Consider the following 15,685-nt stretch of genomic DNA (forward strand, 5'->3'; position numbering starts at 1 on the left):
GCATCTACTTTGCTTGCTAGTTGTTTAAGTTGTTCGCCAGTGTGTACATTCTGGTTTAGGAAATCTTTATTGGTTTGTTGTTGGGAAGCTATAAAGTTTTCCATCATGATTTCCAAGTTGGATTTCCTAGGGGCGTTATTGTTAGGCATGGATGGGTTCGGTTTCTGATATCCCGGAGGTATAGCTGGGGCTTGATTTGGAGACTGTCCAGGTGCGTACAAAGCGTTATTGCTCTTATATGAAAAGTTTGGATGGTTCTTCCAATTTGAGTTATAGGTGTTCGAATAGGGGCTTCCTTGAGCATAGTTTACTTGCTCTGCTTGGATTCCTGTCAAGAGTTGACAGTCCGTAGGAGTGTGGCCTTGGATTCCATAGACCTCGCAATTCTGAGTTATAGCAACCACGGCGGCTGGAGGTGATACGTTTAAACTTTCAATTTTCTGGACCAAAGCATCCACTTTTGCGTTAACGTGATCAAGGTTACTTATCTCGTACATGCCAGTTTTCGTTTGAGGTTTTTCCACCGTTGTTCGTTCGGTTCCCCACTGATAGTGGTTTTGGGCCATGCTCTCGATAAGCTGGTAAGCATCAGCATAAGGTTTGTTCATTAATGCACCACCTGCAGCGGCGTCTATTGTTAACCTTGTGTTGTATAAGAGACCATTATAAAATGTGTGAATTACTAACCAGTCTTCCAAACCGTGGTGTGGACAAAGTCTCATCATGTCTTTATATCTTTCCCATGCTTCGAAAAGAGACTCGTTGTCTTTCTGTTTAAATCCGTTTATCTGGGCTCTTAACATAGCTGTTTTGCTTGGCGGAAAGTATCGGGCAAGAAAAACTTTCTTCAACTCGTTCCATGTGGTGACTGAGTTGGAAGGGAGAGATTGAAGCCATCTTCTAGCGCTATCTCTTAATGAGAAAGGAAAAAGACGAAGTCGAATTGCCTCTGAAGTGACACCATTAGCTTTAACAGTATCAGCGTATTGGACAAATACGGATAAATGAAGGTTTGGATCCTCGGTAGGATTTCCAGATAATTGGTTCTGTTGCACCGCCTGCAACAGCGAAGGTTTAAGTTCGAAGTTGTTTGCTTCGATTGCGGGCGGAGCAATACTTGAATGTGGCTCATCTTGCGATGGAGCGGCGTAATCTCTAAGAGCACGAGCTGGTTCTGCCATCTCGGTTATCGAAGGAAAAAGGTTTTTGAAATCAGGAAGTTCTATAGGAGGGAGATTGTTTGCAGCACGATATTCCCGAATTCGTCGTAAGACTCGGAGATATAGTTCGATATCGTTGATTCGTAAATAGAGCGGTTCGCCTTGTGAGCGAGTGCGTGGCATACAAATCAACGAAAGAAAGAATAGAAGAAAAAGAAACCTTAGTCTCTACAGCGTAACGGAAGAGTTACGATATCGATTAAATAAAAGTCCCCGGCAACGGCGCCAAAAACTTGATCGCGACTTTATGAGTCGAATTTGGGGTACAAACTGCAAGTGCACAGTTCTATCGCGTAGTTTTAAAAGATATCGATCCCACAGGGACTTATGAATCGATATACCGTTATCTAAGGTTACTACGTAAAGCTAAGGTGAATAATGGTTGATTGTTTGGGGGCGAAGCTAAAAACTAAACTAAGATCTAGATTAAATATTAATAAATCGGATATCGGTATGTAGTTCGTCGTAATTAGGGAATCAATTCTTTGTCGGTTTCTTGGTTTTAAAATAAATCGTTTCAGTTAACTTTATTGATTAAAGGTTTTATCTCAAACTCTCGCTCTGTTGAATAAACCATGACTTTATGTTAATGTAGTTGTCACTCATAATTAAGTCAAAAACCACTTTTTGAAAGCAATAAAGTTGCAGAAACTCTTTTTAAGAAAACACTGACCGTTTTAAACACCCTTATCTCAAACTCTCGCTCTGTTGACTTAGGTTATACAATTAAACCCGAATGCTTAACTCTCGTCCTCACATTCAATCTTTAAGAATACTTTTTGGAAAAGGTCAGAATTTAATTAACTCTAAAACTTGCTCTCGCCCTGATCTAGAATTAATGCCTAATTTACACTGTCCAGTTAAAACCTCAAACTCTCGCTCTATTGATTTTAACTTCTTTATGTCTTTTACTTTTGTAAAAAATTCTTGTTATTAAACCTGTAAATTGAGACCGTAAAAAGATTGATTTTAATTTTAAGTTTGATTAGACCGACTTAGTCTTGATCCCTTATTTCGCTTACTTTACATACCGATATCTAGGCGAATTAGCCAGACATGCTAAACAAACAAAAATACATATCATGCATAAACAGACTCATCCCAGGCAGATAATATAAATAAGTAATAAAACAAAGCATTAAATAATAATTAAAGAACCTGAATGCGTTAAACAATAGTCTTGAACACTCTACCACAAGCCAGTAGGATTTGTTCTTGGATTCTTCAATTAAACAACAAATTAAAACGAAGGAAATAAAAACTAGATTCTAACGTAAGGTTAGATCCGGTAAAAGTTGCACAATAGTTTCCGGTGTAGAAACTATTGTGCGAAAAGAATTAATTAAATGCTAGAAAAGAAAATAGAATTGCAAAAAGGTAAAACAATAAAAATTCTGCAAAGTAATACTATAAAAATATAAGCCTAAACTGCTGGAAGAAGAAAAAAATGCGAAAACGGCAAAAGGCGTGGAAAATCTCCGAACCGAGAGCTTTCCCAATTAGCTGCTATTTATACTGCTACTTGTGTAACTGCTTTCCAAGGGTTTCCGTATACGCGGTCTTTTCGTTCCGAGGGTCAAGCGTGGAAATAGCTTTCAACGTGGTCAGTTGCGTTCCTAGTGCCAAAAATATAGGGGAAAGGTGTGACGTCCGTCACACCATGTGTGACGCTCGTCACAGGAGTGTGCTTAGTGTGACGCTCGTCACAACCTTTGTGACGCCCGTCACAGGCACAACGTGCGCTTTCTTTGGGCTGGGCTTGGTCTTTGTTATTTGTTTCCTTTTTATTCCTTCTTACACCTCCTTTTCTTCCCTTTTTCACTTTTGCTTCAAAATGGATACCTGACATAAATAGAAAGGAAATACCGCATAATATCTGATAAAATGAGATAAATTAAAGTAAATGATAATATAATCTAATTGAATTAAGTCCTAAAATGTGATATAATTTCATGTTATCAATAAACCAGAGTGGTCTCATTACCAAGCTGCTGTCAGGATTCTGAGATATATTAAGGGGATTCTGAAGTATGATTTTTTGTTCTCTTTTGGTGAAAAGGCTAATTCAAAGCTGATGTGTTACTCAGACAATGATTGGTGTGAAGACAGAGTTGATAAAAGAAGTACTTCTAGATATTTGTTTAAGTATATGGGAGGTCCTATTTTTTGGTATTCCAAGAAGCCACCAGTTGTTGCTTTGTCAACCTGTGAAGTTGAATACATTGCAGGTGATGTGGCTGCATGTCAAGTTGTTTGACTTTTGAATTTACTGCAGGATCTAAAGATTAAGATAAACAAAGCTCTGAAGCTAATGATTGATAACAAGTCTACAATCAATCTTACCAAGAATCCAGTGTTGCATGGGAGAAGCAGACATATTGAGACTAAGTTTCATTTTTTGAGGAGTCGGATTCATAATGGAGTGCTAGAAGTTATGCATTGTAGCACCCAAAAGTAGCTGACAGATGTTCTGAGAAAGCGATCTAGATTGATTAATTTCTCCACTTGAGGGATTAAATTGGTGTTGTTAGTTTTGATTAGCTGAATATGAATTAAGCGATGGTGTTAGAAATAATTCATATTCAGTAGTAATAATATTAGTTTTGTTAAACTTAATCTAGCTAGTGTAGGTTAGCATTTTGCATATGTGGCATTATTGTTGTGTATATATAAACAAATATAGATGTAAATAGTGCAGTGTATAATGGGTGTGTCTAACCATTTACTATAACCGTTTTGAAGAGTAGTGAAAGTGTGTTATTTCAGTTCTCATTTTTCTCTCTCTTCTTCCACCTTCACCTACACCAATAATTTAAATTTATTTCTCTTTGATTAATACAAAGATTTCTTTTTTATTCATTTCTAAATTAGAATAATTTGAAAATTGTCAAAATGTCCTTTTCTCATAGATGTTATGTTACACACAATTAACCTTAAAAAATACTTCATTATCTTTATCCTCTTTTCTAGGATTAAGAGAATTCATACACTTTGGTAGTACACCTTTCTTTCTCATATCTAAAAAGATTCATATTAAGATCTCTTTTCAACTTTTATTTTTCCTCTTTATCTTTCCTTTAATGTCAAATATGGTCCACATGTCCCCTATATCCATCCATGACTAAGTTGCTACTCTAAGAATATGATGTTGAGTGCCATGTTTAACAAACCTATAATCATAGCTAATAAATCCACATGTCCTAGCCATGTTCCCTAACTATAAGTCAATATTCTATATACTGACTTTATTTTACATTCTAATTATAGTGCACGTACATGTCCAATTTTGTTAGGTCACAAATGTTTAAGGCTTTACGCCATACTTTGAAAGAAGGGTGTCCTAAAAATATTATATATAGTGAATCACTTGCATGGTTTAGACGGAATAGATTATTTATTGTTCTTAAATCTTTCTTTGACATATCATAGCTATCTTTACTTTTTTATATTTAAATTTGGAATGTGAATTTTTAATTATAGCTATAACTACTATATGAGCTTCGCAACCCACAACCGTGTTGATGTAATGCATAGGCACTTGCAATGGTTGACCTCCACATTATGAAACTTTTATAGTTAAAAAGCTTTTGGTAATGAATTTAATAGATATGTAGACAAAAAAAAATAAGGATGTATAAAATGCGAGTTTAGATGTTATAGCCCTAACACACTAATTTGTTGGGCTCAAATGTGCTATAAGGGTTTAATAAACAAACTATTTAAAATAATAATAAATCAATAATTAATTCATAATTTGAATATTATACTGTAACAGTAATGACACAAATTTAGTATCAACCCAAAGTAAAATTAAAAAAACGAAATTCATAATTTAATATAAAGAAATTGATTTTAAAAAATAGAAAACAATGTTTTAACAAAACCATTTAGGATTAGCGATGACAAAATTTAGTAGATAGTTATTCTGATCTAGCGGATATCCAACCTCCTAAAGTCAAGGTATTTCAAGTCTAATAGGGAAGAAATAATTCTGAAGGTACACTTGTTCTAGAGGTATAAAAAGAGATGTCATCCAACTCTCATGCGCCATTGGATAATAGGGTCATTAGATTTATCGACAGTTCTCTGCTTTGAAGAAAATTTTATAGCTACAACTAAGGGCCCACTGTAAAAGGTAAAATATATATTAATATTTGGTATAAAAAAATTAAAAACCTTGTGCATCACCGATTTAAACGTCAAATTATTTACAGGTATGCACCTACCACCAAACTGGAGCATAAGATTGTACTAGGATTCATCATTAAACTTTCACTTGTCAAGACTCCATAAAGAAGGTGATATGTTTCAGATCATTTGACGCCATTTGTTGAAAATCTAGTTTAAAGTTTCCACTTTATCTCATTTTAATGGCAAAATCGAGCAACACATAGGTCAAAGGACTAGTATTTGAGACAAACATCAAAAATTTCTTAAAGAGTCTCCTAAAATAAATTCGTAAAAAAGGGAAAAGAATCTAAGAAGAAGATGATCGCGCGAGACTTTGCAATAGCTCTCAAGAGTTGTAATTATAAGTACGTGTTATGGAACTATGTGCTTGTGGGTTTAATCCGGAAGTGACCAAAGTTAAGCAAGACATGCCTAGACCAATCAACATCATGGTTCAGATGATGACAACCCATGAAGAAGTAACATGACTTTGGTGACAACACATAAAGACAAGTAAGAGGTCAAAGATGTACAAGATAGTTGATCAAGCTTTTTCTCTTAATAAAGCTGTAGAGCTTGGGTTTATGATCATTGTGATACTCTCTGATGATAGTGTTTGACTTGAAGACATCGCAAGCCTCATCTCTAAGAAGAATCAAGTGAAGTGCTTATGTGATTGATGTATCTGGAAAAAGGCTTGAAGTTTCAAAGTGTGAAAGAGAATGAGTGTGAAAGCTTGCATGATTATGTCCGAGTGATCAATGTGTTGTAAAACACAAGGATGTTTTCATAAATTAGTTTGGATAAATCACACGCTCACTATATATCTTTTTCAAGGCTATATTTTTCAAAGAAAATCACCTAAAATTGTTTTAGAGTCTAGCCAAGTGAATTAGGATCTATTAGATTGATTAGACAAGTTTTTCAACTGTCTAATCGATTAGACCAAGTATCTAATCGATTAGATAAAGAAAAAGATAGTATATAATCGATTGTGACAATGTCTTAATAAATGGTAACGACTCTCTATCTAAATCTTCCAAAATGGACACAAACAATAAATTATTTATGTCATCCAATCGAATAGATTAAAGAGGTAATCGATTAGATAATTAATTTTTCCTATGAATTGTTTCCTTTTTTGAACCAATATTTGGCCTATAAATAGAGGTATTCTCTTTCATTTTTCAACATCTAGAAAAAAAACGTGAGATCTCACCTTCCTTATTATTTTTCTCTCACATAAATTTAACCATAGTGCTTTGAGAAAGATTCTTGTGTTTAAGTGAAGAAGTTGTTCTGTAAAGGATAATATTATAAATTCACCAAGATTTCTTTTTCATCTTAAGCGGATTTTTCTTCCTTAGGAAGTGTTTGTTTAGGTTTGAAGGTAAAACTGTTACAAACTTTGTTTAGGTATTTAGTGTTAAGTCTCTGTTTGGTTCATGAGTTCAGCCACTTAAGAAAAAACTCTCCTAATGAGTTCTTGAAGATAACTAGTAAAAAATATTCTTATCGGTTCTTGATCTCAGCACGATGTAAATTCTCAGTTGGTTCGAGATCAACCTGGTATAAGATTTCGGTTTTGTTCATGGTTATCCCGGTATAAAACATCGATTTGATTCGGAGGATACCCAGTTCAAAACTCCACCTTGGTTCGACATAAGTCCGTACAAAATCTAACTTTGTATTAGAGACTAACCGCTCGAAGCTTTGTTCGTGTTTGGCGTGAATACTAACCGCTTCATTTCATTGTTCGCTGTTTGATTTGAAGTAAACCTGAAACTTTATGTTTCCTTGTATAATGGGGTTCATTAGCTTAACCTTCTAAAAGCTCATAAGTATTATTAGAAATTCTCAAGATTAAATTTTGTAGGAGAGGATTAGGTCACATCTTTTAGACCGTAAATTCTTAGTGTCGTTCTCTCCTTCTTTGTCTCTTTACTTTCTTCATATTTTCTTTACTCTAATTTTCCACTGCATGTCCAAACATTTTTTTTAGAATGTTTTTAAGCTATGTTTTAGAAAATAATTTTGTTTTAAATTATTATTTTTTAGACCCGCACAATTCTCCCCTCTTATGTATGGAGTTACATGTTCAACAAGTGGTATTAGAGTTTAACTTATGTTCAAAGACTAATCGCCTTATGAAGAGGATAACTTCCAACACCGTTCTTAACAAGAGATCTTTCCTAAATACACCTCCACCATTTAATGGTGATAAGTTTGAAATATAGAAAGCTATATTTAAAATCTTCATTCAAAGTTTTGATTTTGAATTGTGAGAAACTATAACTAATGATTCATGTAGTTGTTACCTTAAAAAACTTATTAGATATTTCGTCAAATGATAATCAATTCTTTTATGTTCATAATTGTAAATCCGTCAAGGAAATGTGGTATACTCTTGAAATTATATACAGGGTTTCTCAAAGTGTCGAACAAGTGCAAATGAACATAAGAGGAGAATAAGATGAATGTTTTCTTTAAAATGCCTCTCTTAGTTTAGAAATATTGGAAATAATGTTAGAACATTTGTCACTAATAAATATATGACAATTAATAATTGGAATCAGAAATCTAATTGAATCCTTAAATCAAGAGATGAGAGTGTTTATGAATTTCAGAAAGAAAAAAAAAAGAGGAAATCATCGAGAAAATAAATCAGTTAATTTAACTACTAAAAGATAAAAGACATGAGCTCAAGTCTAAAAGAATCTTTAACAACTTCATCAACAAATTCCTATGAAAGCAAGACAACTTATGTGATCTCCTTCGAAAGAACATTCCCGATAGTTGAACAATCCTCTAAAGTTTCAAAAACGAATGAAGGAATTTCATTTAGAAGAGGATGTGAAGAAGAAGTTTCATCTAGTAGAATCTTGTAGAAAAGAAAGGAAAATAAAGCCTCTACAAATAACGAATAGTCAACCTCGTGAAGAACCTTCGTCCAACAAAGAAGATGAAGTTTCCTTAAAGGTATCTCACGAAGAAATGACCATGAGATAACAAATTTATCATATAATCATCTACTTAAATTAAGTGCAAAGTTAATTAAAGAAAATGATAATATTAAGAAGCGTATCTTAAACCTTAAGGATTATATTGAGTTACTAGAGAAGAGTAATGAAACACTTAAGAATAAAATATCTATATTCATTTCTTCTGATCAATCTCATACTTCTTGAATCTAGCAAAAAAAAAAAATTGTTCTTCTTCCTTACCATTATATCTTTCAATCACATTTAATTCAAATGCTTCACGAGTTCTCTATAGATTTTCAATCTTGATCTTTTAGTACATAATAAATAACTTGAGAATAAATATATTTTAAATCAAATATAAATATTTAATCTGAATCAAAATACATATTAGTGAAAGAAAATATATATGCAATTAAGACAAAAAAATGTCACACCAAACAACACTACAAAATCACAAAAAATATATACAAACTTAAAAATAAATAAAAAATTAATTAAAAACAACAAATATTTATGTCAAAATTGACCATAAACCAAGATGAGATAAGCCTTTTACTTTTTTAAGTCGAAATCTTGATCTCTCCTAAGCTTCTTCTTGGCATGGCCGACTCAACCCAAGGCGAGTGAGGTCATCGCCTTAGGCCTCATTATTTTGAGTCTTTAAAATATGTCTCAAATGTTAAACAATTAGACATCCAAAATTATATAATTAAAAAATGTTTTAATATATGTTGATTAAACTTAGCACACTTTTCCATTTTATAAGTAATTTCTCTTAAATACTTAATAATTTCCTATTTTTAAAAATATAGTTTTGTGAGTTTTGTTTAAAATTTGTTTAAAATAAGTTCTAAAATATTTCAAAAAAGTATTAAAACAAATGATAAAAATTATATATAAATTAAAATACAAACTAAAAATTATATACACAAAAACTTAAAATAAATTTAAATTTTAAAAATTATATACATGTCTAAGGCCTCAAAATACGTTGGGTCGGTACTCTTTTTTGGAACTATTCAACTTTAAATATATAAATGTATAAATGGAGAAAAAGATATATATTTTAATAGCAAATACTAAATGTTAATAAACTTTTTTTTATCAAAGTATTAAAAAATTAAATAAACAAATAAAAATAGGATTTTTCTTAAAATATTTTGTTAAGATAATGAATATAAAAATATTGTATTGAAAAATTGCATATTAGACTTTTTGAAAGTTTAGAAATTGTTCATTTTTATCTTTTGAATTTAATATTTATAGGGGATTTTTTAGCATGACTTTAAACTATAAAAAAAAAAACATAGTTGGTCACCGATCACCACACCTCAGCATGTAACAGAAGTGAGAAGTATCAAATCAATGGCTGACATTAAATGTAGACTCTTGTCTCTACACTTGACTCTCTTTCTATAAATTCAATTTCCAACCTTACTCCTTCGTCACTGTGCTCTCTTCTTCAAACTTCAAACTCAAAAAAACTTAATATTAACAACAATGATATCTCTCAAATTTCTTCTCATTTTCATAGCCGTTATTTTCACTGCCTTGGGATTCAAATCCTCTCTTCCACTAGCCACCACAAACCTCCATCTCCTATGGAATTTCTTCCTTCTCTGCTTCACTCCTCCATACCTCTTCTTTACCGTTAACGCCATCATCATCTCCATCCTCGCTTCTTCCAAGTTCCACCAATCCAAAGATCAAGCAGTTGAAGAAGTGACGAAAGAAATCGACCTCGGAAATTTGCTACCGGAGATCATAAACTCGCCGGATAATCTACCACCGGTCGATAAACCTCTCGTTTCTTCGAGGTTCATTCACCGGAAACCTCTTAAATCCACCCCCGAAGGTATCAACAATTTCTTATAATTTAACTTTTATAAAATAAGAATAAAAAAAGTGTTGTCGTTTTTATAAAGTGCATGGCGTTTACTTTGTTATAGGTGGGAAAGCTTTGAAGGTGGCTGCGAAGCAAAAACGGCACGAGACGTTGGAGAACACGTGGAAGACGATAACGGAGGGACGGTCAATACCGTTAAGTAGACACATGAAAAAGTGTGACACGTGGCAAAACCGTTATGACGCGGGCCCACATCAACCCGAAGATTCTGTCAGCGAATTCAACTTGAACAAGACTGTGAGGCTGAGAAAAGAACCGTCGCTGAGTCAAGACGAGTTGAATAAACGAGTAGAAACGTTCATACGAAACTTCAATCACCAAATGAGATTGCAAAGAGAAGAATCATTATTGAATCACTACAACAACATGATTAACCGTGGTGCAAGTTAACCTACCTATTTAATAAAAGTCAGGAAAAAGAATTGTGTAAATTTATTGATAGTGGTAGATTTAGAGTAAGATTACATCATATTTATACATAGGCGTTGTTTATTATTATTATTATTATTATTATTATTTTCTTGTGCATATAAGTTAAGGGAGGATTATAGTGAAAGTGTATATATGTTTTTTTCTATGGTCCACGAAAACGTGGATAAAGTTCCAGCATGTATTTTTTTGTGGAGAAACAAAATACAGAATCTTTTCTCTGTTTTGTCACTGTCAGGGGCTAATTGCCTTTCTAAAACAGTCATTTCATCCTCAGGGTTCCCAGCCTCTTTAAGTTTGTCTTTGGCTTCATCAAGACACACAGTTAGGCTGCATCGGTTTCCCACTACTATAGACGGGTTATTCTACATTCTATACAAGTGTTGTTCATGGTTTGGTTTGAAAAGTACATACCATTTCAACCGCGTTCTCAAACAGCTCTCTCGCTCTCTCCAATTTTGTCTTTCCATGTCTCTTGACAAATTTAGACAGATATGTAACCCAAATATCTCTAGCATGTGGGTACTTAAATATCTTCACTCCTCTTTCATAAACCTTAAAAGCATCTTCAAAGAAGTTGTTCTCCTGTATAAATCAAAATCAATTGACAATATGTCAATGAGCCAAAACTAGCAGAAGTAAAATCCAAAAGTGAACTAAAATAGGAATGTTGCTCCATACCTCCAGAAAGTATGCATAATTGATTATTACTTGTGGTGTGGCTATTTGTAAATCCAAAATCCGTTCATAAACTGCCCGAGTAGACTCCGAATCACCTGGACTTTCCTCCAAATCATCACAATCTCAAAGATTTATGAAGTCTCATCTGAACCGGTTGATTCCCATCCGCCGCCACTAAAAGAATAGCAGAATATAAATGCAATTATTAGTTACAAACACAAAAGTAAAATAAGATAGCTAAAATGTATAACAGATTTATTGGAAATCCACCACAATTTATAGAGAATTTCAATCAATCTTGATGAATAAGATTGTTATCATCCACTCAATAACAATGAAAAAGAGAAGAACAATTGAGAAAGAAAATAAAGAACGATGAAGGGGAAGAAAATATGGAAAACTTCTTATTCACTTTGCAACCGCAAAATACTGTGAATTACAATGAATACTCTATTCACTTCATTACAAGAATAAGAGTTATTCCATTTATTTATAGATTTAAGTTAACTTGGACCTCAAGTCAAATCCCAAAACTATAAAAGTCCAAAATAGCTAATACTTCAGTGTTCCACATTCATCTTCACATCGGCTACCTGCTCACGAAGATAATGGAATCTTATTTCGATGTGCTTGCTTCGACCATGTGCTATCGTATTCTTCTCCAGATTGATAGTTGACAAGTTATCGATTTTCATGGTAATTACTCTATGACTTTTCAATGTTAGCTTTTCGATCAGATTCACCATCCACATTACTTGACATGCACAAAGGGAAACAACTATGTATTCTGCTTCGCACGACGATAATGTCACTACCTGTTCCTTTCTCGAACTCAAAGCAATTGATGTACCACCTATCATAAACACATAGCCAAATGTGAATTTTTGATCCTCAGCATCACTACACCAACTTGAGTCGGTGTATCTCACTAATTTGCATTCTTTTCCTTCATCACCTGCAGAAAACAAAATGTCATAGTCGAGAGATCATTTCAGATACCTTAGTATCCTCTTCGCCGCTGCTAGATGTGATACCTTTGACTTCTACATGAATCTACTCACCATACCTACACTGTATGCTAAGTCAGGCCTTGTGTGACAAAGGTATCGAAGTGACCCAATAAGTCTTCTATATTGGGTTTGGTCGACATCATCTTCATATGAATCTTTCGAGAGTTGTAATCTGAGTTCAACTGTAGTCGAAGTTGGGTTGCAATCTTGCATATCAAATCTCTTGAGTATTTCGCTTGCATACCTTCTTTGATGCATCATTAAACCTCTACCACTCTTGTAGAATTCGATTTCAAGGAAGTATGAGATATCACCAAAATCTGACATTTCAAATTCCTTATTGAGATCACCTTTAAAGTCTTCGATCTTCTTCTTGCAGCGACCTGTTATCAACAAGTCATCGACATAGAGACATAGTATAAGAAATTCACTCTTACTTTTTCTTACATATACTCCATGTTCAGATTTTCACTCCATAAATTCTTTCTCCCTTAGAAAGTCATCTATCTTCTTGTTCTAAGCTCTTGGAGCTTATTTAAGTTCGTACAGGACTTTATGCAGCCTGTACACTTTTCTTTCTTCGCCATGTTTCAAAAACCCAGCTAGTTGTGCAACATAAACTTCTTCTTCTTAAGGGTCATTCAGGAATGCAAATTTCACATCCATCTGACACATCTTCCAGATGTTCATGTTTGCTAGACCAACAACCAACGTGATTGTTTCGATCCTAGCAACAGGTACAAAAACTTCATCGAAGTCGATTCCTTCTTTCTGAAGAAATCCTTTCGCCACAAGTCTCGCCTTATGTCGAGTCACTTCTCCTTTGAGATTCAACTTCCCCTTGTATACCCATTTCACAGAAATTATCTTTTTGTCTTATGGCAATTCGAAAACTGACCAAGTGTTGTTGACTTCGATTGACTTCAGTTCTTCGCTCATTGCTTTCATCCACTTCGAATCTTTCAATGCCTCAGCTGCATTGACTGGTTCGACATCTGCGTAGAAAGCATAATGTACTCACACATTCTTACAACCTTACAGGCATGTGTCTTATTCTTTGAGGTCTGCTTGGGCCTGCTTCACCTCTGACTTCTTGTCGAACTTCTCTTTCGACTTCACTAGTTGGTTCATCACATAAGATTCTCACTGAATCCTTCTTAACATTCTCAGTCCAATCCCATTCCTTAAGCTCATTTATGATCACATCCCTGCTGATCACCACTTGCTTATTCACTGGGTCGAATAACTTGTATCCTCCAGTCGAATGATATCCTATCAGGATCATCTGATTCGACTTGTCATCAAGTTTTCTTCTCAACTGATCTGGCACAATGGCTATGTGTTATAGATCCAAACACCTTCACATGACTTAAGCTAGGCTTGAAACAAGACCAACATTCTTTCAGCCTGATTCCTTCTAACTTCTTCGACAGATATCTGTTCAGGATATATGTCACAGTCGACAAAGCTTCTACACATAATTATGTGGGTAGATGCTTGCCTTTCAACATACTTCTTACCATATTCATGATGGTTCTATTCTTCCTTTCTGCGACTCCATTCTGTTGTGAAGTGTAGGGTGGCATCACCTCATGTGCAATCCCTTCTTTCACACATAATGCGTCGAAGTCTTTCGACACATATTCTTCACCCCCATCGAACCTCAAAATCTTGATCTTTCGACCGCACTATCTTTCGACCATAGATTTAAACTTGGAAAATACCTCGATCACTTTACCTTTCTTCTTGATCAGGTAAGACCACGGTTTTCTACTGAAATCATCTATGAATGTAACAAAGTATTTGTTACCTCCAATCGAATCCACCTGGAAAGGACCATATACATCAGAGTATATGACTTCAATAATTGCCTTTGACCTGCTTCATGCATCCTTACTGAAGTTGTTCTTGTAATGCTTCGCCTACACACATTCTTCACACACTTCATTTGGAATGTCTATTTCTGGTAATCCTGAAACCATATTACTCCTCTTCAAATCTCTGATGTCTTTGAAATTGAGATGACCAAGTCTATAATGTCATATCCATTCATCTCTGTTGGCTGTTGTTGTAAGGCACTTATGCTCCATCACATTTAGCTCAATCTTGAAGGTTATGTTTTGAGACATTTGAGCCTTCAAGATCAATCTTCCATTTGAGTCGAGAACTCTCATCATCTTGTCTTCGATCGACACCTTGTAGTTCTTTTCGACTAATTGTTTTATGCTGAGCAAACTACTGTTCATGTCTGGTATGTATAACATATTTGAAATTACTGACTTCTTGCCATCTTTCCTCATAATCAGAACATCACCAACACCTTCATCTCCTAGACTGTTGTCATTTGCAAATTTCACCATGTTCTTCATTGAGGGCTTTATGTTGACAAACCAATCTTTCCTTCCAGACATGTGTGATGAGTATCCTGAGTCCAAGTACCACTGGTCCTTGAATCTCTCTTCTTCTCTTGTTGTAACCATCAGCAACGTCTCTTCTTCTTCATGTTTCGTTAGCTTTGCATAAGTTTCTTGATTATTCAGCTTTTATGGACAATCACTAGAATAGTGACCATACTTCTGACAATTGTAACACTGGATGTGACTCTTGTATGGCTTTTGACCACCACATTTTCCTCTAACTGCAGCACCACCTCTTTGGTTGCCTTAGTTCTAGAGTTTTCTCTGGCTCGACCAGTTTCTTTCTTGATGATTTCGACCAGTCGAATTATTGTAGCCTCATCTGGCCTTTGTTGCCATTCTAGCTTCCTTTGCCTTTCCTTTCTTTTGTTGATTGCGCCTACAAAGCCATATCACTCTTCGAATTTCCTGCAGCTCTTTCAGCCATTATTTGTTCATGAGATTCAAGCGTCCCTTAAAACTCTTCCTTTGTCAGTTTTGACAAATCCTTCGACTCTTTTATGGCTACTACCACGTGGTCGAACTTTGGAGCCAACGATCGCAAGATCTTTCCAACAACAGATCTCGATGTCAACACTTCTCCGCATACCTTGATTTGATTCACCAGTTTCGTAACCTTGGTAAAGAAATTGGTTATGCTTTCATTGTCTTACATCTGAAGCAATTCATACGTCCTCTTGTGAGTTTGTAACCTCGCCTCTTTCACCTTCTTTGTGCCTCCAAACAATTTCTCTAGAATTTCCCATGCTTCTTTCGTTGACTCTGCATCACTAACCTTTTCAAAGTTATCTACATCAAAACATTGATGAATTATAAAGAGATCTTTATAATCTTTCTTCTTCAATTTTTTATTTGCAGCCTTTTCTTA

General features: G+C 34.5%; 1 protein-coding gene and 1 pseudogene across 1 annotated transcript; both read left to right on the forward strand.

The window, feature by feature from the left end:
• Positions 1-696: 696 nt before the first annotated feature.
• On the forward strand, positions 697-796 carry LOC127116708 (uncharacterized; annotated as a pseudogene).
• A 9,002-nt stretch (positions 797-9,798) lies between these two features.
• On the forward strand, positions 9,799-10,781 carry LOC127115908 (uncharacterized). The gene is made up of 2 exons (XM_051047325.1): positions 9,799-10,229; positions 10,324-10,781. Exons 1-2 carry the CDS (start codon positions 9,875-9,877, stop codon positions 10,668-10,670), a joined length of 702 nt encoding a protein of 233 aa, XP_050903282.1. The 5' UTR covers positions 9,799-9,874; the 3' UTR covers positions 10,671-10,781.
• Positions 10,782-15,685: the final 4,904 nt, after the last annotated feature.

The sequence above is a fragment of the Lathyrus oleraceus genome, chromosome 1 (assembly GCF_024323335.1).
Source record: "Lathyrus oleraceus cultivar Zhongwan6 chromosome 1, CAAS_Psat_ZW6_1.0, whole genome shotgun sequence".
In the NCBI taxonomy this organism is placed as follows: Eukaryota; Viridiplantae; Streptophyta; class Magnoliopsida; order Fabales; family Fabaceae; genus Lathyrus; species Lathyrus oleraceus.

Excerpts from the sequence above, each read along its gene's own strand:
- LOC127115908 (XM_051047325.1), top strand. The coding sequence starts at position 9,875 with ATGATATCTCTCAAATTTCTTCTCATTTTCATAGCCGTTATTTTCACT. Across the intron at positions 10,230-10,323 it reads TCTTAAATCCACCCCCGAAG|GTGGGAAAGCTTTGAAGGTG; the intron begins GTATCAACAATT and ends ACTTTGTTATAG.